Source organism: Suhomyces tanzawaensis (assembly GCF_001661415.1).
Source record: "Suhomyces tanzawaensis NRRL Y-17324 unplaced genomic scaffold CANTAscaffold_2, whole genome shotgun sequence".
NCBI lineage: Eukaryota > Fungi > Ascomycota > Pichiomycetes > Serinales > Debaryomycetaceae > Suhomyces > Suhomyces tanzawaensis.
Window position 1 is genome coordinate 1,848,643 of NW_017963637.1, and position 25,329 is coordinate 1,873,971.

General features: G+C 46.5%; 11 protein-coding genes and 1 non-coding gene across 12 annotated transcripts; 5 read left to right on the plus strand and 7 right to left on the minus strand.

Moving 5' to 3' along the window:
- Positions 1-69: 69 nt before the first annotated feature.
- On the minus strand, positions 70-921 carry CANTADRAFT_20799 (uncharacterized protein; the record flags this gene model as incomplete). The annotated part of the gene is made up of 1 exon (XM_020206620.1): positions 70-921. One exon carries the CDS (start codon positions 919-921, stop codon positions 70-72), a length of 852 nt encoding a protein of 283 aa, XP_020066395.1.
- Positions 922-3,696: 2,775 nt separating this feature from the next.
- PMR1 (Ca(2+)/Mn(2+)-transporting P-type ATPase) lies at positions 3,697-6,459 on the minus strand (the record flags this gene model as incomplete). The annotated part of the gene is made up of 1 exon (XM_020206621.1): positions 3,697-6,459. The coding sequence occupies one exon, from the start codon at positions 6,457-6,459 to the stop codon at positions 3,697-3,699; it is 2,763 nt and encodes a 920-aa protein (XP_020066396.1).
- Positions 6,460-7,637: 1,178 nt separating this feature from the next.
- On the minus strand, positions 7,638-8,780 carry CANTADRAFT_46268 (threonylcarbamoyladenylate synthase; the record flags this gene model as incomplete). The annotated part of the gene is made up of 1 exon (XM_020209314.1): positions 7,638-8,780. The coding sequence occupies one exon, from the start codon at positions 8,778-8,780 to the stop codon at positions 7,638-7,640; it is 1,143 nt and encodes a 380-aa protein (XP_020066397.1).
- A 186-nt stretch (positions 8,781-8,966) lies between these two features.
- CANTADRAFT_94399 (uncharacterized protein) lies at positions 8,967-12,495 on the minus strand. Its single transcript, XM_020211977.1, has one exon. The coding sequence runs from the start codon at positions 12,450-12,452 to the stop codon at positions 9,369-9,371; it is 3,084 nt and encodes a 1,027-aa protein (XP_020066398.1). The 5' UTR covers positions 12,453-12,495; the 3' UTR covers positions 8,967-9,368.
- Positions 12,496-13,370: 875 nt separating this feature from the next.
- On the plus strand, positions 13,371-13,832 carry CANTADRAFT_5232 (uncharacterized protein; the record flags this gene model as incomplete). The annotated part of the gene is made up of 1 exon (XM_020210067.1): positions 13,371-13,832. The coding sequence occupies one exon, from the start codon at positions 13,371-13,373 to the stop codon at positions 13,830-13,832; it is 462 nt and encodes a 153-aa protein (XP_020066399.1).
- A 1,094-nt stretch (positions 13,833-14,926) lies between these two features.
- CANTADRAFT_46365 (tRNA-specific adenosine deaminase) lies at positions 14,927-16,036 on the plus strand (the record flags this gene model as incomplete). The annotated part of the gene is made up of 1 exon (XM_020209328.1): positions 14,927-16,036. The coding sequence occupies one exon, from the start codon at positions 14,927-14,929 to the stop codon at positions 16,034-16,036; it is 1,110 nt and encodes a 369-aa protein (XP_020066400.1).
- A 40-nt stretch (positions 16,037-16,076) lies between these two features.
- On the minus strand, positions 16,077-16,613 carry CANTADRAFT_48259 (uncharacterized protein; the record flags this gene model as incomplete). Its single annotated transcript, XM_020209557.1, has 1 exon — positions 16,077-16,613. The coding sequence occupies one exon, from the start codon at positions 16,611-16,613 to the stop codon at positions 16,077-16,079; it is 537 nt and encodes a 178-aa protein (XP_020066401.1).
- A 1,564-nt stretch (positions 16,614-18,177) lies between these two features.
- Positions 18,178-18,864, plus strand: CANTADRAFT_47350 (ribulose-phosphate 3-epimerase; the record flags this gene model as incomplete). Its single annotated transcript, XM_020209451.1, has 1 exon — positions 18,178-18,864. One exon carries the CDS (start codon positions 18,178-18,180, stop codon positions 18,862-18,864), a length of 687 nt encoding a protein of 228 aa, XP_020066402.1.
- Positions 18,865-19,041: 177 nt separating this feature from the next.
- On the minus strand, positions 19,042-19,488 carry CANTADRAFT_89157 (uncharacterized protein; the record flags this gene model as incomplete). Its single annotated transcript, XM_020211536.1, has 1 exon — positions 19,042-19,488. One exon carries the CDS (start codon positions 19,486-19,488, stop codon positions 19,042-19,044), a length of 447 nt encoding a protein of 148 aa, XP_020066403.1.
- A 96-nt stretch (positions 19,489-19,584) lies between these two features.
- Positions 19,585-19,673, minus strand: CANTADRAFT_t73. The gene has a single exon. It is a non-coding gene; the product is annotated as a tRNA-Tyr (tRNA).
- Positions 19,674-21,482: 1,809 nt separating this feature from the next.
- On the plus strand, positions 21,483-23,885 carry VPS70 (putative zinc metalloprotease; the record flags this gene model as incomplete). Its single annotated transcript, XM_020209383.1, has 1 exon — positions 21,483-23,885. One exon carries the CDS (start codon positions 21,483-21,485, stop codon positions 23,883-23,885), a length of 2,403 nt encoding a protein of 800 aa, XP_020066404.1.
- Positions 23,886-24,932: 1,047 nt separating this feature from the next.
- CANTADRAFT_25478 (uncharacterized protein) lies at positions 24,933-25,202 on the plus strand. The gene has a single exon (XM_020207433.1). It carries the CDS (start codon positions 24,937-24,939, stop codon positions 25,132-25,134), a length of 198 nt encoding a protein of 65 aa, XP_020066405.1. The 5' UTR covers positions 24,933-24,936; the 3' UTR covers positions 25,135-25,202.
- The last annotated feature ends 127 nt before the right edge of the window (positions 25,203-25,329 follow it).

Consider the following 25,329-nt stretch of genomic DNA (forward strand, 5'->3'; position numbering starts at 1 on the left):
ACGTATCGACAATTGTATATTAGTGTATTAATGATGTGTGATGCTGATGCAATGAATTTTTGGTGGTGATCATACCTCTTGTGGCGCAAGGGCTTTCAAGCGGTCGCTCAACAGGTTCAAGAGATACAAGTCCACCTCTCCTTCCAATGCTTGTGGCACCAAAATTTGATGGGCAGTTATCTCAATTCTCAGGTTGGCGGTGTAGGTAACTTTGGCGACTTCTTCTGACACAGAGGACTCCGATTCTTTAGTATCCACCTTTTCTGGAACAAGTTCTGGCTGGGGTTGTGGTGCCTCCTTGACGACAGAAGTCCACCAGTAGACTGGATACTTCCGCAACACATTTCCAGAGATACAGGCCACAGCCACGATCAATACAGACGACACCAATTGGGCAGGCAAGTACCACCAGCCCATTTCACGGATTTGGTCGTCCACCAAGGGCAAGAGTGCAGAGGCACCAGCTGGAGGGTGGACACAGTCGAAGATGGACATCATCACTGAAGCAATTCCCACGCTGAGAGCACCTCCGATCCACAAGTAGTCGGTGGCTCCCATCTCGAAGAGTTTCTGGAGACACACACCAATCAACGAGGCGATGAAATGGCCCATGATGACGTTACGAGGCTGGGCCAAAGGCGCCTGCGATGCATTAAATACCAAGATGGCACTGGCACCATAACTGGCGATGATGATGGGGGCATGGTGGTGGGAGAATACGGTGTGGCTTCGGAACACCCCTTCTATGAGAAGAAGCCCCACAAAGGTGCCAAGTAGGATCTCTAGCCACACAAGGTAGTCGTGATGGGGACGGGTGTCGTGGCGTCCCAACACTCTTCTAACGATCCACGGAGCTCTGTCGAGCTGGCTGTTGGGGATGTAGTGATTGACCCAGTTGTTGATGGTGAATTTGAAGACCATGGTGGGTAGTTATGAAAGGAAGGCTGTGTAGCAGGATGGACTGAGGAGTCGTTGGGGCAGTGCAGAAGGCTCTTGGTGAAGTTCTCAAGTTGGCGGACTTTGAAGTAGATCACACTAATCTGTTGTTATCGATTCAGATTCAAACTGGTGGTTAAGTCAGGTGTGAACGCTTAAAGAATGATGAGCCACTAAGTAGGGGTATCGTTGAAGCGATGATAAGTCTCGGGTATGGTATTCCTTCAAATAGGATCAATGTTGTGTTCCTTCAATAGAATGATACAAAGCTACTGGTTGTGTTCAAGCAGCACGATTTCAGAGCTGAAAATGACTATGAAATTGCAATGGCTGACGTGGCACTAGCAGTATCAGAACAGGCTAGTGGTGTTTAACGAACGGCAGTGTGGTTAGCTGGTGCCGGAGTGGGTCTAGCAAGAAATAGATTCTGAGCGGCTGATGCACTTTTGGCGCTGCGATTATCGTTTTTGGTGCAAAAAAGGGACTTTCCAGATGGAGAAAAGCACGATACTGAGCAGAGTGCTATGTGTAAATCTCGTAAGGGAGCTCGTAGGGGCGCTCGTAGGGGTACCGGTAGACGTGGTGGGGGAGATTGGCGTCTAGTTGGGGAGGTAGACTGGCAGACACTTGGGTATTTATGGGTCCATTGCTGGATTGTGGGGCTAGAACTGCTTACAAACCATGAAGATCCGCGCTATTTGTCCAGTGACTCGGAATTTGCTTTGGAGCATCCGAGGTCAATCCGGGATTGGCGGAGGTCGTGACGACGGATGGACGATGGTGGTGGGTACAGAGGTGGTATAGCCATCTGGCTAGTGATCCAGAGAATGTGCAGTAATGGCTGTACTGGATCAGTTTTGGGGGCTTGGGTGCGGCCTTTGGCTGGGTAGACTGCGAAATGAATAAGTAAGACTATTCCTGTGGTGAATTCGAATTTTGGATGATTTTGGCAGTGGGTCCAGAAGTGGTTTTATAGTCGGTCGTAGGAATACTGGGCATTGGGACTGAAGTAGAGCGTGTTGTGGCACGTCGTTAATGTAGGTGTATTCGCAGCCTGACTTCCAGATCGTATCTTAGAATTTAATTACAGATATTAGACGAATTTTTATGTTCACTTTCGGCTAGTAAACAGATACTGTTCAATGTATAGGATGGTTAAATTGATTCGTGATCTGTCCAAATGAGGGTTTTTGGCGGAAATTCTCCAAAAACTCGAGCGAACTAGACAATAATAATCATGCACCGTTAACGATCTTTGACGCAAACACAGAATTTGTAAACAACCACGTCCTGAATTTTTGAAGAGTTCTAACTCTACAATGGAGTCACATTTAACTCAACATTGGTCTCGGTAAGTGCACAATGAAGATCTGAAAGGCTATTAAATTATTGTTGTATAGCTTAGCAAGGAGAAAGAAAGACAAGCTAGATAGCCTGCAGCTGGACAGGGTAGCATGTAAAAGATCCAGACGATCAAGCCAGTTGGTACCTGAAACCTATTAATTCGCCCACGAAAGAAAACCCGAACAATCCTACATGTAACGAGAACTCTTGGATTTTGGGCATAGCTGCAAAAAGCCATCAGCGTATCGTAGGATGGCACTTACCAACTGTGTTTCACCCTGGGTTTGTTCCCGAAGTATCGACATATGGTGTTGGATTTGGATTTGGGTGATTTTTAGAGATGTAAGGATCTTTCCCGAATTCTGAAGTATGGATGTTTCCCCAATATGCATGGTGAAACTTTCTTATGCAAAGAAAAAGTATAACATGCATGCAAAGGAAAAGCATAGCATGTACGCTAGAACCATAATATGCAAGTTATAACCATATCATGCAAAGCAAAACCATTTCATGCATATTAAAACCTTCATACGCTCTGTTAAAGTATAACATGCAAAGTAAAACCATGGAATGCAAGGAAAAACCATAAGATGCTAAATAAAAGCATCGTATGCCAGGTAAAACTTACATATTCTTGGTGCAACCTACATATGCCAAATAAAACCATAGCATGCCAGTTAAAACCTTCTAGAGTTGGGTGAACATCCATACCTCACCGCTCCGGGAAACTTTCGCCAAAGCTACAATTTCTGGTACTTTGATTCACTGCTAACCCCCCAATTTTGCAATCCGACTGGGTAACTGCAAAATTTCTCCAAACAGTAATGTGGAAGGCAAATGTTCACCTCCTAAAATGCAAGGAATCGTTGAGTATATGCAACGGTTATTTTAAAATAACCGATTTTTAATTTATATAGGCATACAAGTGTAACATTAAAATATTGGAAGTATTTGATAGTTACCCTGATTTACAGACCAAACAAATCCTGCTGTTAAGTCAATAAAATTTATTCACATTAGAATTAGTATGGTATGGAAAGAATAGCTAGGCATCCTGATTTTGTATTTAAAGATTAAACAAAAGCCCTCTTGGTTAGAAACATGTCACATTCGATATACGTTTAACCTAAGGTATGTCACATTATGATACTGAGCATTTTCGCTAACATTTTCAACCAGAAAACTCTCACTTATAGCCTACACATGTACCAGACTATCCTACTCTAGAAGGCTAACGTACAATCCAAAACATTCCTCCTTGGCAGCTTGCCCCTGGAAGCCAATTTCCTTTAAGCTTCCTATATCTCTGGGTGGCCTACGTAGTGCTTCTCGAACCATTGCTTGAATGGGGATTCTATCTATTTAGCTATATAACACTAGCCATTAAAATACACACCGGTCTTGAGTAAAGACCGGTCAAACACCGTAGTGGAACCCGTTGGTTTGCAAGGTTCTCTTCTTCACGAAGTACTTTCTAATTTCGTCTCCAATAAACACAGTGCTGCAGAGAAGGGCCAAGTGGACCAAGTCGCTGAAGTACAACGCCTCGGTCTGGAAAATGGCCTGGAAGAAGGGCACGTAAATGGCACAGAACTGGCCAAACAACGACCCAAGAACCGCAAAATTGAACATTTGGTTGGTGAGTCCGATCTCAAAGATGGACTTGGAGTGGTGACGGCACGCAAGCGCATTGAACATATCAAACATCACGAAACAGGTGAAGGTCATGGTGGTGTCTCTGGCGGTGATTTCGTCCACCTTCAGCTCCTTGATGAAAATATACAAGGTTCCAATGATAATCATGGATGCTGACTGTAACACTCTCTTGATGACCTGCTTGGTCAAGATCTTGTCGTTACGCTTTCTAGGAGGCTTGGTCATGACTTCAGCGTCCACTGGCTCGACACCAAGCGACTGGGCTGGAGGTCCGTCCATCAAGATGTTGATCCACAAGATTTGCATGGCGTTCAACGGGTTGGGCAACCCGAAAAGAGTAGCCAATGCAATCAATGTCAACGCAGCAATCGAGGTGGAAAGCTGGAAGGTGATGAAGTTCTGGATGTTGAAGAAAATACCCTTGCCCTCTCTGATGGCACTCAAGATGGTGGAGAAGTCGTCATCGGTCAAGACCATGTCAGCAGCCTCTTTGGCAACATCGGTTCCATTTTTACCCATAGCAATACCAATATCGGCCAATTTCAAGGCAGGTGCATCATTTACACCATCACCAGTCATAGCCACAATATCTCCTCTTCTCTGGAAGGCTTTAACAATGGTGACCTTGTGTTCAGGAGTGGTTCTGGCAAAAACAGACACGTTACGGATCACATCAGACAACGCCTCTTCGCTCAAACTGTCGATTTGGTCTCCGGTGATTACTGCATTTTCTCCAACAATAGGCATGCCGATTTGTTTCGCAATATTAACGGCAGTGGCAGGAGAGTCACCCGTGATCATGATGACGTGAACACCACCCTTCATCAACAACGCAATGGACTTGCTGACGTTTGGTCTGGGAGGATCCTTCATACCAATCAAGCCAGAAAACACCAACTCGAAGGGCTCAGCATCTTCCTTTTCAGTGACAAACTTCTTATTGTTTCTAGCAAATCCCAACACTCTCAACCCATCGTTGGCCAACTCGTCGGACTTCTGCAAGATGGTCTTCTTGATGGCATCTGTCAAAGGCTTGATATCTCCGTTTTCGTCGTAGTATCTATTAGAAAGCCCAAGCACCTTTTCGGCGGCTCCCTTGACGATGGTTTCGGCCTTGTCCATGTCACCACTGTGCACACACACGGCCATGTACTTTCTAGAAGACGAGAAGGGCAATTCGTAGATTCTTTCCTTGGTAGCTCTGGAGTCGTCCAAGCCAAAGTGAGGCAAGCACTCGACTAAAGCAATGTCGCTGGGGTTACCCACGTACTTCTCATTCTCCAGCGAGTATCTTGCGTTGTTACAGATACTGCCACATTCCAAGACTCTGTGCATGTTTTTGGTCAATTGTTCGTGGAGACTTTTGTCGTCGAGTTTTTCCACGATTAAGAAAGGACTGTTGAAACTTCCCTTGAAGTCAGTGGACCATATCTTGGTGACAGTCATGTGGTTTTGCGTGAGAGTACCGGTTTTATCAGAGCAGATGACATTGACACTTCCCAACGTTTCGACACTGGGCAATCTTCTAACAATTGCCTTGTGACGGGCCATTCTCAACACACCCAACGCAAGGGTGACGGTGACGATGATAGGCAAGCCTTCAGGGATAGCAGCCACGGCAAGCGATACTGAGATCTGGAACATGTCCAACCATGAACGGCCTTGTAATACACCAATCAAACAAATAATACCAATGACAATGAAACTGAAAACTGACAAATCCTTTCCCAACTTGTCCATGGCTTGCTGTAACGGGGTCTTGGGCTTTTCGATCTCGCTCATCATCTCGAACACAGCACCAAATTCGGTTTTGGCTCCAATAGAGATAACAATGCCTGAACCGTGTCCATCGCGCACCAAAGTGCCCATGAACGCGATAGAAGTTCTTTGGGTGATCAGAGGCGTGTCGTTGGCATTCGACAAGGCTGCTGTGGTCTTTCTGACGGGACGGTTTTCACCTGTCAAATTACTTTCGTCGATGGTCAAATGGACTGCTTCCGTCAATCTAATGTCTGCAGGGATTCTGTCACCCTGGGAGAAGTGGACCAAGTCGCCAGGAACCAAGGAGGATGCTAACACGGTGGAGGTGCTTCCGTTTCTGGTCAATCTGGCCTCTGCTGGCACCAACTTGTTCAAGGCCTCCAAGGACTTTTCCGAGCGGTATTCTTGCACGAAACCCACCGTGACCACGATGGTGATGGCCAATGTGATGGAGATGGCGTCGTCGGTGTTTCCCATCCAGAAACTGATGACTGCAGACCCAATCAACAACAAGATCAACGGATCCTCGTAGAAATTGGACAAAAACTTGAGCACGATGTTCTCTTCTTCATCGTTGGACAACTCGTTGACTCCGTGGAGCGATCTGCGGTTCAACACGTCCTGGTTGGTGGCCAATCCCGTGGCTAAGTCTGTCTGGAGCTCGCTGACTGTGTCGTCGATGGAGCGCTGGCAGAACTTGAGAGAGGCCGAGTTTGCCCGGGTGGATGCAAGGGTTTTTGCCTCGAACGGGTTGTCACTCATTGGGGCGATGCAGACGGGGAAGAAGGGTGAATATGGGAGGCGGTAGGTGGAGGAGAAGACTCACGGACGTGATGGAGTGGATTGATTTGGGATGAAAAATCGGGTGGATGCTCCGTGGTCAATTCAGCGGTACACGACCTTGGGGGAGCGGCAGGAGACGGGGAGTGGAAGACGAACTGGCCTGTCTGAAGCAGCTGGAGGTGGAGGAGGAGGAGAAGGGTCTACGTCTGGTGTCGTCCGTATCAAATTTTTACTATACGTGTCGTTTGCAGGTTGTGTCGGGGGATGTATTTACATGTTGGGAACAGAGATGATTGTTGAGTGAGAATCTGCGAATAAATGACAATGCAACAAACCTGGTTTATGGGTTGTAGTGATAGGTTCTCTTAAGGACAGTATGTTCTGTTATGGGAACACATCTCCGATAGGGAGCGGGATAGTCCAGAAGAGACATTAAGTCTGGGCCAGGGATATCTGGTTTGGGACACTGCACAGATGTCCCTGATGGGAAAAGTCGAGCACTGGCTGGAACTAAACAGAATGCACTGGCTTGGTAATCTAGCCTAGTAGAAACTGCTTAATATTTCCCAGTAGAAGCATAAACTGGCTCGGAATGCCAGTGCAGGAACATGAACAGTGGCAGTAGGGCAATACTCTAGAAGATTTGCTCTGTCCTGGTATGGGAACGTTACACTAAAACACAACGATCTGCCTAGTAGAACCCGCTCTATCTAGAATGAGCATTAATACTTGGTGAAATTGTTGTGGCACGGTAGCATCACTCTTCTAGCACCAGAACACAACCTGGCTTAATATGACAACAGATCTCTGGCTATAATTTGAACGTCAGTGATCTGTCCAAGCAAATAATGGCCTTGTAGTCAACAACATGGTCTGATTCTAGCCTGATACGTGAATCTAAAACTCACTAGGACTCACGCAAGTGCTCCGACTAGTACTAACTCACAATCTCTTGCCAGTACAAATATCACCACTTCTAATACGAGTAACATTAGTTCTGGTCCTAGGCCTAGAAAAATCCTCGGACATTGACGATTCTCGTAAAAGAACTCCCCAGTATAGTCTAGCCGAGTACGAATAACATCATCACTTGGTCAAATACGAGTAACACTAATTGTGGACCTGGGTCTAGTCCGCCAGTCTTCGCCTGGCTTTGTCTAGGCTTCCACGCCCTCCACCGTCTCCATAGCTGCCTTCGAGAGCCGGTTCATCACCGCAAGTCCCGCGTCAGTCTCCTCTACCCCCTCCACCAAGATAAGATCGATTCCATGTTCATCTGCCTCCCGCAACAACCGGAAGAGGTTTCGCGACGCCTCTTGGCCCGTACGCCCAAGCTCTCTTTCCATGGCGATGTCGCCGCTTATCTGGTCAGCACCAGCAAATTTGGAGCTCTTGAATACCGCAATTTTGGTGGTATGGGCGCTTATTTGGTTGTCCGTGAGGTATTTTGCAATGGCTGCAATTCCGTCGCCGCAGTGTATAAAAAGCACCACTTTCGCTGTTGGCGAGTAGTGGCGGTATTTCATTCCAGGAGTCCGCACAGGCTCGGATGCTGATGCTGTCTTCTTGGCCACCACCGTGTGGGACCACTCAGGGCCTCCGTGTAGGAGTATCTCCTCCATCGAAACTCCTCCTGGACGGAGGAGCATGGGTGGCTTACATAAGCCGTCCACCACCGTGGACTCCACCCCCACTGTGCAGGGCCCGCCATCAAGAATATAGGGGATCTTTCCCTGCAAGTCGTGGTAGACGTGGCTTGCCATGGTGGGACTGGGCCGGGTTGATGCGTTGGCCGAAGGAGCCGCCAACGGAGTGTCACTCAACGCGATCAAGGCTCTGGCTATGGGATGGCTGGGAATGCGCACGGCTACCGTGGGTTGGTTAGCAGTGACGAGTTTGGACACAGGCGATGCTTCATCTACGGGAAGCAAGATGGTAAGCGGACCTGGCCAGAACTGTTCGATCAACTTGTGGTAGGCAGCAGGGATCTCGTAGCCGGCTGGAAGAATCTTGCGCTTGAGCTGGTCAATGGAGGAAACATGCACGATCAACGGGTTGTCGGAAGGTCTGTTCTTGGCACGATAGATGGAGCGAACGGCCTCATCATTGAGCGCAGAGCCCCCCAAGCCATACACGGTTTCGGTGGGAAACCCCACCACGTTGGTGGTGGTGGTGAGCTCGTGAGCCGCAATTCGGAGACTTTCTGCGGACACTTTGTCAGTGATGTGGGGCAAAACGTCGTCCTTGTGGAACACGATGCTGTCGAGCCGCACGGGCAAGATCTTGGTATGGAAACTCATCTTCGAATGGAGAACTGGGGCCAAACGGGCATACATGGTGAATCATCTGAAGCCATCACCGAATTTTTCTACCCGGTCACGCGGGATGCCGCACGTGATCCGGTTTCGTATTTAGGATGCATGCTGTCAACTCTACTCCGAATTACACCGTTGGACAGGGCCCTAACAACATACATCGATTTTAATAGCGAGCTCAAGGAGGTCATTCTATTTGGCAATTAAAGCAATTCGTATGATTTCTAGCTACAGAGCCGGTGATTTAGCGTGAAGACATTCATACTTCATTAATTGTTAAAACACAGAGGGTTATTTCTGATGATGCATTGCCCAAGATCCGTACTCCTGGAAAAGCCATGGAGTATGTTATGTCACAGTTTCCGCCCCATTTGAGTATGAGTAACAGTACCGTTGGTACCCCAGCAATCCATACCTATATTTGCATATCACTCGACAGATAATCTGAAGAAAGAACTACCCTATGTCTAAGCAATAATGGTCGTATGTTCTATAGTAATGCTCTAAAATCTTTCAATTTGCCAGCATTCGAGTTATTGCTCAGTTACCTACCTTCTTTCCCTTCAGGCCTTTCTACTCAAAAACAACGTTCTCGGTAACTGTCCTCTTCTCATCGTCATCCAAGAGCTCGTAGTATGCTTGGAAGTTGCCCAAGTTCTTCATGGTGCACTCTCTGAAGAACTGCACAAGGATCTTCAACAACGAATCGTCACCACTGGCATGATCCTCGTTGGACTCGTCTTCATCGTCCGAGTCCACGTACGACTTCAACTTCTCGTAGTTAGGAACTCCAATGTCATCCATATCTTCCCAGCCTTCACCATCATCTTCTCCATCAACTACTTCTGGAAAATAGTCGCTGGCTTCTGGCTGTTGACATTGGAAAGAGAGCTCACTAATTAATAACTTCAAGATTTTCTGGGACGCTGGGATCTGAGTATATTGGTCAGGCATAGACTTGGCCATTGACCTGGTCCTTATCAAATCACCCTGGTAGGGAATGATGTCTCCATTGACAATTAGAGACTGCACTCTCTTATCATCTAATGTGAATATTTTACCCAAGGCCAAAACGTTTTGCTTGATCTTTTCGTATCCACGGGTAACTTCAAACGATTCAAACCATATGGGCAACACTGCCGAAAGTCCATCGATCTTAGAATTGGTTTTGGCATCTTGTACTGAAATTTGGTTTACCAAGAGGTCGATCATTTCACTGGGCGAATTCAACACCAAGTTGCAGAACACCATAATCAAGTTTTCGATGGTGACTGGCTCTTGAGCCAAGACTAACCTGTTGACAGTCGCTTCTAGCAACTGGGACAAGAAACTTTGATCGAGATATGACTGAAACTTCTGCAAGAGAGAGAGCACAATAAGACCACAATTCATGGCTGCACTATCGGATAATTCTGGAGACAAAAACTTGGACACAATCCTCAACAAAGAGGTCATTCCCGATTCATTGGATTCGTCTTGGAAAGTCAAGAAGTTGTTCCATCCCTCCTTGATCATAGCGTTGAACACTTCACCACCGCTTTGCAATATTTGATTATCAGTGGTAGAAAGGAGAAGAGATCTAACAGTCGGAAAAACGTAGTTGAAAATTTGGGGAGGGAAATTGCCAGATGCATCTGAATCTGATCCTTTTTCACTTGGAAATGAATCGATGATAATGCTCAATAATTCCAAGGATAAGTACAAGTCAGGAGTATACTCAACATTCCCACCCTTTTTAACTTCCCGGTCTATTAAGTTTATAATGAATGGAAGAGACTTCTCACAGCACACAATATAATCGTCAATTGAAATTTGACTCAACAAAGTACTCAAACTTTCGGTGGAGTCAATTGTTAATTGAACATTGGAGGCATCCTTGAATGAGATTTTGAAGATCAAATCAATGACATTGACTCCCGAAGCTACAGAAAGCTTGGAAGACACTAAAGGATCGACGTCGATTGCAAATGTAATAGCTTCGAGCAAAGAGGTCAATCCATCATCTTCACTTTCTTCAATCAATGAATTGACTAGCTGAAAGATCTTGAGCTGGATTTCGTTCTTTTTCACAGGCTCCAAAAGCTTGCCAAAATCAGTGAAATTCTTGTATAAGGTCAAACTCATTAACGAACTCATTCTTATGATATCATTGGGTTCTCCTTGGGTGGAGAACTCAATCATACCGATAAAAGTCTTCAATCCAAAGCTTGGAACTGATATTTGAGAGCTGAACTTCTCAAAGAATTTTGGTAACATGAGGAAACATCTGGCGGTGATGAAAGAATGCTCGTACGAGATAAGACCAGTGACTAGTCCCAATAAATCGGTGAGCGAGGTTTGGTTATCAAATATCTCACTATCGTCGTTGGTGAATAAGCATTCCAACAAGAATAAGTCCGCTTCCTGGACCTTCCAATTCTCGGAATTTGTGCTCAAAGAACGAAGAACAGTTTTAAATAATTGAGCAGAATCATGATCGTTCAACTCGCTTAACAATTCGTGCACTGGATCACGGGTGGTCAAGTTTGTGGACAATCCAGTCATGTCACTGACGAACAACGTCAAATCAGCCTCATAGTCCTGGATGAGATCCTCACTCAAAATGCTCACCTTCTTGACAGATTCATACAACGACTCTGGCGAGATGTAGTCAGTAATCCGAAGTGTTTGCTGGACGATCAGGAGCGATTGTAAAAGCAGGTTTAACAAGTCAATCAATAAGTTTGCAGGGTCCATGTCAGTTTCATTATCGAACACTCCATCTAGTTTTTGATTGGTATGCATGAATTCCGCCAATCTGCCAAAGTCCTGCAAACACAATTCTGTGATCTTCTTTTTTATGTCTGGATTGACCTTCTTGTCAAAGCTGCCGAGTATACTGCCAATTATTCTATAAATGTGGGATCTGAGGTACACTTGGTTCAATCCCGAGGAGGATGCAGCAATCGATTCTTCAAGCAAGCGGGTGAAAACGACAATGCTAGAGTTGATGTGCTCGATAACTCCCGCCTTTCTTTGAGGCGTAAATGCTTCTGGGCTCTGCAAAGTGTTGAGCACATTTTGGTAGAGCTTAATGGCACTTGTCTTGATGGTGGCATCCAAGTTCCGCGTCAACAAGCTCATGATGTGGTTGGTGATTTCGATGCCAACACCTCCATCCCAGAACTGTTCTTCAGTCACCAAGTCATCGAAGAGATCGTTCAACACTGTCAACGCACCAATCATGGAGTACTCCAGATCCGAGTTGCTGGCTCCCTGGTACAACTGGTTCATCAACTGAGGCCACTCGTCAGGGTAGTCTGCTGAGGCGATTTGCACAATAGCATAGGCAGTACCACTACGGACTTTGGAGTATGGAGTAGTGAGTGAAATATCGATCAAAGTTTGGCGAATGGCTTCTTTTGTTTCTTGATCCACAGGAGGTCCCACGAAGGACTGGAACCCCATCGACCAGTACTTGGGAACGAGTCTTTTGAGATGGAGTAATGAGGCCTGTCTGATGTCGATCGGAGTATCGTTACTGCTAGCCAAGTTGGTGAGTTCGTGCGCCATTTGTGACGGATTTTGATGGGACGCATGGTTGAAGTTGAGCTCTGCGGCAACTCTCACCGAGTTGTCAGGACTTGTTTGGTCCTGAATAAGCTGGAGAAGCGACATGATGGTGGTGGAGATTGACGCGTTTGTGAATAAATGGTGTGCGATGGCTTACATAAGCAGAGACTTTGGCACGAAATATGGGGAAGGTTCTCCAGAGAATTGCAGCAGAAGGACGTGGGGGTTATGCTGGGTGAGTGGGTGAATTGCCCGTTCTCTTACTGAACGGGTTTGCATGGATACTTTTAAATGATTGGAGGGCTCGTGAAATCAGCAAGCCAATTTTGGTGATAATTATTATCCTCAATAGCACTTAACCTGTCATTTATGATCGTGCCTTGCTACTTGATACTCTAGCAATCTTAGCCCTTTTTCTGTGTCCCCAGGTTCATATTTTGAAATATTTTATTGATAAAGGTTTTTTTATTTTCAAGTACAGCATTAGTCAATACTACAATCCAGTTGGAGATGTCCCCCTAAACAGATTACATAGTGCAATACTTATATTCAGATAAACGATTAGCAACTTTATTCTTTCATAAGCGATGTTTATTTATTATTCGTATAACCTAGCTTTATGGACAGAGTCAATTTTAGAAGTACAATCGATATGCATTTGCATTCAATAGTGCCCTAATTGAGTCAGGTAATAAATCAAACCAAATCTAATCATTAGAACTAGAACTGGAACAAAGACTACGAGAATGTGTAATTTTTATTGTACTAGCTTAAAATCTGGCGATGATAACACTCCAGTTTTATATTACCAATACGTGGTAAACCTTTTTATTAATATTTTTTCTATTTCAAACACTCCCTAAGATTTCCTTACATCCCAGTCGTTGACTCCACAGTAGCTAGCCCCCAGAATGGCATCGTTGCCCAATACCATACATTCTCTACCATCTTACTAGCGCGTGACTCGAGTCACGTGGCACATATCCTATATCAGCCCAGAGGCAAATGGCAACCTAAACCACAATGTTCGGACAACAAGTATATCCTGCTCTTGAGGAGCTCAAGCAGCCGCTCTCTCCCAAGCAATTGGAGATCTTGCGCAACCAGGTCAAAGCCGAGGATCCAATGCCTTCACCCCAGTCCCTCTTTAATCTTGCCTGGGGTTTGATCAAGTCCAATATCCACAAGCAACAGTTGGAAGGCATCAAGATCTTGACCAAAATCTACAAGGACGTGCCAGCCATGAGAAGAGAGTCGTTGTACTACCTCAGCTTAGGATCCTACAAAGTGGGAGACTACACTAATGCTCGTAGGTACGTGGAGGTGTTGTTAGATGGCGAGCCAGACAACGCACAAGCCAAAGCATTGAAGGATTCGATCGATGACAAAGTGACTCGTGATGGGTTGATTGGATTGGGAATCGCAGGAGGGTTGTTGGCGGTAGGTGTTGGTATTCTTGGAGGAGTGATGAGAAGAAAGCGTTGAAGAGAGGAGGGAGACTAATATGGAAGGAGAAGATCGAGAGATGGTAGTCCACGCAACAACGGGTGAATGGATTCACAATTCGGGTTGGAAATCAACTCAGGGCTGGATATCCACACCGTGTATTTATTGAAACGTAATCTACTAGCAGTGCTAGCTTTGCCACAGTTGTAGCACTTACAGTGTATTCACTATAATTGATTTAGAAAAATTGGTGTAAAAGTCTTGAGAATATTCATGACTATCAGCTGTCCCAGACAATGATGAATTCGAGACTTTGATGGTGTGCCACGTTCATCATTAACTGCCCAATCAATTATAGTGTGCTTTCATAGTGCCATAGACGGATTATAGTCTTTGTGGTGTACTTTTGTTATTTTATATAAAAAAAATCAGTCTATTCAGTGAATGTTTAGTCGTCTCCTTTAGTGGTCCTATTAATTATAGTGGCACTTATCATTTTCATGAACGAAAACTAGTCCTATTGAATACTCATGATTGTTTAGTCCTCAAATTATTGGTATCTCGAATACATAAACGGATAGTCCTATATATAGCGATACCTGCCGTTTCCTTTACGAAAACTAGTCCTATCGGTGTGTAATAAATAATAGCCCTACTAGTGACATTGTCAAATAAACGAATTTTTGCCCATTTCAAGTGTATCGCATATAAATAAATTGTACTTGCTAGTTTCCTAGTACCTTCCTCAACTGATGATACATATAATTCATCACTCCAGATTATCCATCACCGGTAGCTCATTCGTACCATATTCATAGATAATACTTTTAATTCATCGTACCTACTCTGGATCATCCGTCACTAGCTCATCCACACTTTACTCCAGTTATTCTACTATTTTCACTTTTGTGACTCCCTTTCGAGTACCTTTTCCTACCACTAGTCACTATCGCTACTAAGGAAGATTCCAGGTAGACCAAGCTGGAGCAGATTAAGGCGAGAACTTCTGCAGTAAGTGGGGGAAGGAGAAAATTACCTGGTGTGGTAGATTATAGACTAATCTCGACTGGTGAATTGCAAACAATCTCTATAACAGTTACTTTTTCACATATTCTTTGCACCCGCGACTCACCATGTCTGATGACTCTATCGGCCCCCGAATAGCCTCCCTTGTGGTAGCCACCTTCAACGGCCTCTCCCTCAAGTCTGGCAAGCCAGCCACCCGATCCAACGGAGTCAGAGAATGGACAGTTCTCGCCGGTTTGGTCGCAGTGATGTCCGATGACCTGCTCGTGCCACTAGCACTAGCCACTGGTGTCAAAGCATTGCCCAACAAGGCCAGAGAGTACTCCAACGGCCTCATGGTGCACGATATGCACGCAGAGGTGTTGGTGTTGCGGCTCTTCAACTGGTACCTCCTAGAACAGTGCCATCTCGTCAAGAATAGCCAGACATCGCAGTTGGTTGAAGAGCACAATGGAGGGTACAGAATACGTCCTGGGATCCAGTTGGCACTCTACATCAGCGAGCCCCCGTGTGGCGATGCCTCCATGGGAGCATTGATGGAACACGATCTGGAGCCTTGGAAAAAGAAGCAGAAGTTGGGCCAACAGGTCACCAGAGGAAGAGGCCATTTTGACCAGCTTGGCGTGGTCAGAACCAAGCCAGGACGCAACGACAGCATCCCTACGTTGAGCAAGTCCTGTTCAGACAAGCTCTGTGAGAGACAGCTCACTGGAATCACCAATTCGTGGACTTCTGTGCTCTTTCCCCAGGGGGTGTATCTCGACTACTTGGTGCTTCAGCGCAGCAAGTACAGCCAGGTCGACTGCACCAGGTGCTTCTCCAGAGCACGAGGTGTCCAGGAAGCTGAATTCCACCCGTTGGAGTTCAGGCTCTACGAGAAAGATGACTATGAGTACCATAAGCCTGAAAAAAACGACCCTTCGGTGGTTCCATCGCAGTTGTCATTATTATACATCGTACCCAGCAAAACTATACAGGTGCTCAACAACGGGGTCAAAAACGGTTCTTTTGTCAAGAACAAACCTCCCAAGAAAGGAGGGTCTAGTTTGATATGCAATCAACAATTCCACGAGAAATTTGGGGACCTCATGGACCTCGAGGCTAGCACTTACCACGAGTTCAAGCAACTGAACCAGCCAAGATGCGAGCTCAAGCAGAGGGTCCGCAGCAATCTTGGAGGTTGGGTTCCAACCGATATCGATGATTTCGAGCTATAGTCTTGCTGCTTCTGCTTGACTATCGCCTTGCCAGTCCCGTCTATTCCGATTCGCTGGCTGAGCCAGCATCAGCCTCCTCGGACGACAACTGTTCCTCCTCGGGGATTTCCATGGAAATGGCGTATTCAGCACTCTCCAATAATTGCTTCAATTTGGCGTCATCCGTGTAATTGATGGGCTGCAAGCTCAGCTTGTCTTTGATACGTGGATCGGAGCCTGCGTCCAAAAGGTTGTCAATCACAAAGTACCCATGTTCGGGTTCGTCCTTGGTGTACTTGACAGCTAAATGCAATGGGGTCTGGCCGTCGGAGTTCTGGGGATCGATTTCCACGCCTTCTATGTCTAAAATGATATCTATGAACTCCCAGTTTCCCAACAGACACGCCAAGTGCAACGCAGAGTTGTTGGTGATCAATTCCTTGGTGGTGTTGATGAGTTTTGCAAGGACTTCTTGGTCGTTGTTCAACTCGGCTTTGATGGTGAGGAGAAGCTCGGTATTGTTTCTTCTTGAGGCGTCCAAAAGCTGTTCGGGATATGATGCGCCTTCCCAGGCGTCGGTGTTGTTCGATTGGGACATGATGGATGGAGACTGGGTGGGAGGGTGTCGAACTGACAGGTATAGGAGTGCCTCGCTTCACTATGGCTGTGTTTATGGGCGCGCACGACCATCACCAGCGGGACTCTGGGGAACTTCCGTATAAGGTTTGTCTCGTATGAAAGATAGAAAAGATAGTGCAAAGAGTCAAAATATCGTCAATCCAGATCAGCGAAGTACTTTGGCATAATTTAATGTTCTCTACACTAAAAATTAGTGTAGAGATCTTATTTAACGAATTTTATAGGAAGTTTGCACGAGCGGCTATACTAGTTTGAAACCACTTCCTGTGATCTAGGGCTCCAGAAGTATGGTGCATATTTGCAGGAGTTGTTGTGGCCGCTATTACTTGAATTTTAGTTTTGGACTGAAAATACATGCGAGAGCCATACTCATCACGAGATCCACCTTTACTTCAAAACCGTTGCTATATACCATCTAATTCTTAATAAACAGGGTTCGGGTGACCTTTGGGGGTATAATGCACTGATTGCGGGGAGAAGATTTAGGCGGAATCCTTGAAAAGAGAATGAACTTGTTCTATATTCAGATTCAGTTCTGTGGATCTTCAAAAGATGATGTTTATTGTGCATGGTCCCCAATGCTACAAATGGTGTCTTATATTAGTCGAAGAAATTTCTATCCTTACTGGATTCGGTATATCTAAGGTTTCCACATAGCCAGAATTTTGCTAATTTTTCTACTAATTCGTATTCTTTCGGAACTTCCCATGGCAGAAGCTATCTAGTCCATTCTTCCTGCTTTATTGCCCGGTCTAGTACAATACGTCTTCAAAAAGAGTCAGAATAAAACGCTGGAAGTTGCAAAATTTCCAAAAGGTTTTGTGTCACTTATAACATGAAGACAGTCAAGAACGATAGCAACTATATAAGGTATCGAGATAGAGCGGTGACAGCATAGAGGCCTCAAAAAAGCTTGGGTTTATTAGACTCTACGCAGCTTGTTTTTTCTCAGCCCTATCAAGAATCTAAGTATGGAGCACCATTAGAATAGCATATATTTCAGCCCAGGTCTCTTCGAAATCAAAGGATCTACCAATTTCGTCTCACTATTTCTTCACTAGGCCAGCTATATGTCTGGAACCAAGTTTTCTAAGACCGAGAATGATCACTGGTGGAGACATCCCACTGTCCCAGTTGAAATTCAAGGCATAATCGATTTGTCATTAAAGTTGTATTATTATTCTACTTATAGACTACTCTTTATTTGAAGATCAAGAAAATTGTGAACATAATCGGAGTTTCGATTGTTTTGTAGAGCAAATGAAATTAAAGCTTCATAAAATTCCTTAAGCTTTTGATAACTAAAAAATTTAAAAACTACCGGAATTTCATCTGCTAATTATTGAGCTGGCTTATCGACCCCCAATCCACTCCTGCATTTTCACACTTGAGAGCCAACAGCCCCTGCCCTGGCCTAGCCTCCAGGGTTTGCTTAGTCACTGATTACGTAATCCGGAACACGCTTATGCGATCAACCCGAATTGCTCAGCAAGTGAAGCCCCACATATCATCTTCTTTTCACCATGGTCAAATCTATCGTTGCCCCTTCTATTCTTGCCTCCGACTTCGCCAACTTAGGTGCCAACTGTAAGAAAATTGTCACCTCCGGAGGTGTCGAATGGTTACATATCGACGTGATGGATGGCCACTTTGTGCCCAACATCTCGTTTGGTGCACCCATCATCAGCAGTTTGAGAAAGGAGTTCCCTGAATCCGATGCCAACCCAGTCTTCTTTGACTGTCACATGATGGTTTCCAACCCAGAGCAGTGGATTGAAGAAATCGCCAAGGCTGGAGGTAACCAATATACTTTCCACGTTGAAGCCACTGACGATCCAGAAAGAGTGATAAACGCTATCAGAGCCAAAGGTATGAAGGTTGGTTGTGCTGTTAAGCCAGGCACTCCTGTGGATGCCTTGTTACCCTTTGCAGACAAGTTGGACTTGGCCTTAATCATGACAGTCGAACCAGGATTTGGGGGCCAAAAGTTCATGCCTGAGATGATGAAGAAGGTGGAGGTGTTGAGAAACAAGTTCCCTGAATTGAACATCGAGGTTGACGGTGGTTTAGGTAAGGACACCATTGATCCAGCAGCCGAAGCTGGTGCCAACGTCATCGTGGCTGGTACCAGTGTGTTCAAGGCTCAGGACCCCAAGGAGGTTATTGACTACTTGAACGCCTCCGTCACCAGAAACTTGCAAAAGGTCTGATTGCACAGATAGTAAATACATGAGAACACAACAGAAACTTGCACATGTCTGATGCAAGAGTACATACCTGAAACATTGCTTATTTGATGACTTCCGTCCATGTACACCCCCAAGTAGCACCAACGAGATTTACTCTACAAATCGTCCTAGTCTTGTCAATATTCATACTAATATACATTAAAAAGCTTGCACACCCAAAGTGGTTCCCTCGCCGGCTGGACTCATCATAAGGTTGGCACTGTTCTCCACCACAGTCCACAACGCAGCCTTGACCTTCTCCAATTGTGATTTCTTCTCTTCCACGTCCATCTCCACTTCCTTCACTTTGTTGTTTCTTTGGTCGATGTACTTCTGGTTTCTGGCAAGCTTCTTGGCTCTCTTGTTGGACAAGGTGGTGTTGGTCATCACGCTGGTCACCTTAGGACCGCCTCCGGTGTATAATGCAATGGCCTTGGAGTCGGTTGGTCTGGCAGCTGCGGAATCGGCATCGCTGTATCTACCAACAGTGGATCTGGATGCAGTATTCTTTCTGTTTCTGGCAGCTCTTCTCTTACCCAAGACCTTGGCATGGGCACTGGCGTGGAGCTTGTTCTTAGGCTTGTTGACCGAGTTTCTGGAAGCCATCTTGTAGTATAGATTAGATGATTTGATAAAAAAATTATGTACATCTCATCTGGACTGGGTGCAGGATTTTGATTGTTGAGGGACAAAAAATGAAAATCTCCTGGGGGTGAGTCGAACACCCGATCTCAAGATTACTCTGAGTTAACATTACAGTCTCGCGCCTTAGCCAGCTTGGCCACCAAGAGGATTTCTTGATTTTTTCAAATTCAACATTTAGTTGTCTTCTGGTGGTAGATGAAATCCTGCACAGAGTCATTCAATCACCATTAAGTTCAAACAGCGATGAAAGCTTTCACCTAAGCAGGGAAATAGTTCTTCATTCACTTATGCTATAGCTGCTAATATAAGAAGGTGCTGAAAGAGAAATTATTAGGAAATGAGTCCAATTGAGTCCAATCGAGAGCTTTCCTTGGCCAGTCCCTAATGTAGCCTACCGGGATTTTCAACAATTATTGGTTCCTAAAGAATACTCCAGCCGAGTGGTTGCTGGATTCATGTGTCTGGGACTAGAGAATATGGCCCTTGAATTTATAGCATCTCAGTAGTTTTGGGCTATAACGGTAGCACATCCATAGAGTGCTGGAGATTATGAGCTAGCAATCTAGCGCGATGGCCAATTCTTATCACAGGTAATTGCCAATACCTCGTCACCAAGAGGCGGTAAAGACATCTCTAATCTGTGTAGTGGGCTCCCCAGTGAAGGATCTTAAGTGCATAATGTATCACCTGCACTGTCGGCCCTAGTTTCGGTTGACTTATCGTTATAGTACACCCTCAAATCGATGCCTTCATCGCTGCCGGCCAAGTGAAATATGTTCCTAGTTCATCCAAACTCAAAGATAACCCAGAGATGACTTTTCCATCTTGATTGGGAGGATTTCGTATTTTGGAATTTAGTAAGAATAATGCCATCTACAGAGTTGGCTCTCCCGATTTGGTTGCATAGATCAGGTTCCTTGTAGGATAACCACCTGGCCAATTTACTACAAGCTAACTTACGGGTAGAAGTGAGAGACTTTACTCTTCAGTGCCACAGCTCGTGGTGCCGTTCCACGCGACCTTTGTGCAAAATCCACTCTAGTGCACCTCATCCAACACAAAAAAATATCCGTTCTGCACCGAAGTATTTCAAGCATTGGCTACTGTCACTCTCGCATCAACGTCATGCTGTTGCATGCAGTAGCATGCAAGTTTGCTGTGCCATTCAGGGGCTATCCATACCAAATACACCTCCATCTGCTGCAACTGGGGAGCTTAGAGCCCGTGTTCGCCCCTTGGCTTTGCCACCTTGTGGGTTCCATAGCAGCGATCACGAGCCCGCGGGACTCTTTAGGGTCCAGTCATCCACACAAATGAGACTTCAGGGCACAATTGAATCGTCAGGGCACACCGCTATCCCCACTATAGGGTCCCTCCTTAAACAAGGGATTAATAGCAATAACAGGTCATCCAGTGAGTAGATTTTTATGGCAAAAAAAAGTATGGGTTTAAACGGTGCAGCTAACAAAAAATGTCTAGTAATAGGCAACGCTTGTCTGAATTAACTAAAACCATCCTGACTACATTCTAAACAATCCCCAGCAATCCCCATTCTAGCAGTATCTGAATATCCACAATTCTCGTAAACCAGTGGTTTATTCTCTATACTAAGTTCCCAGAGATATTGGTAACGTTCGCGCACTAGCAGCTAACTTCCAAAGTATATTACTAGGTTAAAATTCCTAGAGTATACTATTAAAGTTTCCTAGAGTATTTTTACGTTCCCAGTACATTATTAAACATTCCATAGTATACCATTAATGTTTCCTAGACTGTAGTGTTAGCTTTCCCAGAGTAATATGCTCCCCGAGTGTCTCCCTGTGTAACTTCCTAAACGACCCTCACTTTTTTCACTCCCTCATTATACCCCCTCCTTCATTGTGGTGGCTCGCCCCTCGCCACAACCATATATAAACCTCCCAGTTCCACCCATTCCCAGCCTTTTCCACCACACAATGTCGGAGAAAATCGAGTACACTCCCATTGAGGCGAAACCTCGTCACCACGCTTCTCGCTGGCGGAAGTGGACCCACTTGGCATTGCTAGCCGCCCCCCTTATCTACCTTGCTCACTACTCCCAGTACCCATCCTCGTTGTATTCGTTGCTCCAGGGCTCGGAGCCCATCGACAATCCCTCCCAGGTGGTGTTGGACGCTCTCTCCATCAACCTTGCCAGTAAATGGTCCAAGATTTACACCGCAGAGGCCCATTTGGCAGGAACCAACTATGGTTTGGTGCAATGGACAGCCGACCAGTTTGAGCGCTACGGCTTGAAAAGCACCATTGACGAGTACGAGGTGTTGCTCAGCTATCCTGATGACCACGCGTTGAACTTGGTTGCCAAAGACGGTCTGGTGGCCTACAAGGCGCCATTGAAGGAGGACGTGCTCAAGGAGGACAAGACCTCGGGTGGCGACGGCTTGGTGCCCACCTTCCTTGGCTACGCTGCCAACGGCAACGTCACTGCCCAGTATGTGTACGCCAACTACGCCACACGCGACGACTTCCGCCAGTTGAAGGCGGAGGGCGTAGACGTCAGTGGCAAAATCGTGATTGCACGGTACGGAGCCATTTTCAGGGGCTTGAAGGTCAAGTTTGCACAGGACGAAGGTGCTGTGGGCGTGTTGCTCTACACGGATCCTGGCGACGACAATGGTATCACCCCTGCCAATGGCTACGAACAATACCCAAAGGGTCCTGCCAGACAGGAGAGTTCTGTTCAGAGAGGAAGCGTGCAGTTCTTAGGGGGCCTTGGAAGCGCTCCAGGCGACCCTACGACTCCAGGCTACTCTTCCAAGCCGGGTGCTGAACGCCAGGATCCCCATGACAGCATTGGTAAGATTCCAGCGTTGCCCATTTCGTACCGTGAAGTCAAGCCTATTTTGGAGAAGCTCAATGGCCACGGCCACAAGCTCGGCAAGGAGTGGAAAGGAGGCTTGGATGGCGTTTCCTACTCCACTGGCCCCAACAAGGAATACACCTTGAACTTGTACAGCAAGCAGATCTACAACATCAGCACCATCTACAACGTGTACGGTGAGTTTGAAGGCAAAAACCCTGGAGAAGCCATCATTGTGGGTAACCACAGAGATGCCTGGATCAAGGGAGGCGCTGGCGACCCCAATTCGGGGTCTGCTGTGCTCATTGAGGTTGCCAGAGCCCTCGGACGTTTGCAAAAGTTGGGCTATAAATTCAAGAGAAGTATCATTCTCCACAGCTACGATGGCGAGGAATACGGACTCGTGGGTTCAACCGAACAGGGCGAGTATTTTGCCAAAAAGTACCAAAAGGACGTGGTTGCGTACATCAATTTGGACGTAGCTGTGTCAGGTAAGCACTTGCACTTACTGGCATCTCCATTGTTGAACCATGTTTTACTTGAGGTAGCCAAGCAGGTGGAGTATCCTGACAAAGAAGGTACCACCCTTTACGACCACTACTTGGAAGAAAGGGGAGGCAAAATCGGCAATCTTGGGCTCGGATCCGACTATGCAGTGTATTTGGACCACTTGGGAATTGCCTCGGTCGACTTTGGATTCACTGGAGGAAAGGGAGACCCCGTTTACCACTACCACTCGAACTACGACTCGTACCATTGGATCTCCGAGTATGCTGACAAGGGCTTCAAGTTCCACGGAGCCACGGCCAAGTACTTGTCGTTGCTTATTCTTAGGTTGGCTGAGCGTGATGTGATCGACTTTAAGCTCGAGGACTACAGCTATGCGTTGGGCACCTACTTCAATACCACGCTCGAAAAGGTCCCCAAGAGTTGGTTGGACGAGAAGGTGTCTGGGGACGCCTTGAAGGACTTCTTGGGCCACGACGAAAAGACCAGTGCGTTGGTCAAAGAGGCTAGTCAAGGCGAGTACAGCGACCATTCGAGGTACCCGTTCATGGAATTGATGTCAGTGAAGCAATGCAGCATGCACAAGGTGGTGCGTTTCGAGGAGGACGATGGCGAGTTTACAGTCAGAGAACTTCTCAACCACACCTTGCACGAGTTGATCAGCTTGCAGAACCTGACCACTCATTTCGATGCCCACGCCGAGCAGCTCCAGGAGCAGGCAGACCACTGGGACTCGCTTCGTTTCTGGGAGAAAATCAAGTTGTTTGTGCTCCTTCGGGTGTCCAACAAGCTTCTCCACTACTTTGAGAGAAACTTTTTGCACCACGACGGGTTGGATGGAAGACCTTGGTACAGGCACATTGTGTATGCTGGTGGCAGATACACCGGATATGCGGGACAGACGTTGCCGGGGCTCCTTGAGGCCATTGAAGACCACGACCTTGGCCGTTTTGTGCACTGGTTAGGTGTGGTGGACCGGACGTTGAGAAGAATCAACCACGAAATCTCGTAAGATGTTGAGATGATTCAAGTAAGGAGGATAAGAGAAATTGGGCTTTGTGAGGTGAGAGAATCAACAAAGGTTGTAATGAGACTATGAGAGTATAACCACGAGGTTTCGAGAAGGAATGCTTGAGAATCAACCAGATCTCGTAGGAGAGTGCTTGAGTAGCATACACGTAACGTGGAGTAGTTCATGATCTCGTAACGTCAACAGCTCGTACGTGAAGTAGTTGATGAGGTCTCCTAACCATTGATTTAACACCTCCTAACCTGAGAGATCTAACTCCGCTGCTTTAGAAGTATATCCTCCCAGCTATGACTACATTTATGCACCTAATACAGGCAATTAGGAATAATTACGACTAACCCGCTCGGAATGTGAGCTTGTAGCCATAACTTGGAATGTAGACCTGCAGACGCATGCAGATAATTGGCCCAAAACAGCCCAAAAAGCCGACCACGCACTGACTGGGAACCCCTTGTGCCTGTCCAGGAAAGGGTTAGTAATATGCCTGGGATCTAATCCACTTTCTCGGCTAGCTCGCTATCGTGCATGCTTCGCAACGCGTGCCTATTAATTATCCGTTTTGGGAAGTTCAGCAAGATGATCTAGCAATAGAGAGGCAGTGGATTGTTGGAGCAAATCGGTGCATCTTGCGTCGACAGATGCGCTGGACATTGCCAACAGATGCGCTAGCCATTGCCAACAGATGCGCTAACTATCGCCAACACGATTAGTTGTTGGGCTGATTCCACCAATAGTCTCCCAAATTGGCCCTTGTACCTTAGCAACGTCCGCCTGCGAGCCGACGCGGCTTGTCCGTTGACATGGTGCCAAGCATCCGGCGGACATATACTTTAACCAGTCTGTGGTGTCGGTCACAAATACGATTGCATTATCCATTATCCCTGCGGTGGACCTGGCAACGATGCGATTATGGTTTCACACCATTCCTGCGGTAGATGGTGGGGCTAACTCTGGAGCTGTGGCACGGTGATGCTCGGGGCACGCTAGTATCGGGCGACCCCCCGCTGAACTATTATCTGGGGAGGTGCAGCGAATGAGCACAGCCATTTACAGGACTCTGGTTGGGTGTTGGGCACGGGTAAATGTGCCCAATACTGGGGCAGGCGTCCGGACGAAGCGGCCCATTGAGGCTATTGACCATTATCCAACGCGGGGCCAACAAAGGACGAATCGTGGCCGAAATCATCCAGGGTGGAGATGGATCCGGTCAAGGGTGCAGGCCGCAATTTAAGCTTTACTGACACCTGTGATGCATTGCGAATATGTAGGAGGCATGTAGCGTAGGGGATCTGCACCCGCTGGGAGTGGAACCACGCGTGGGAGGCATACCTCCGCCACCACTCCCGCTAGCGTCCTGGCTCCCGTGCCAGGATCCTGCACTCTGGCCTACAAACAATAGCCTTTTGTCTCCGGACCCGCTGGAGAA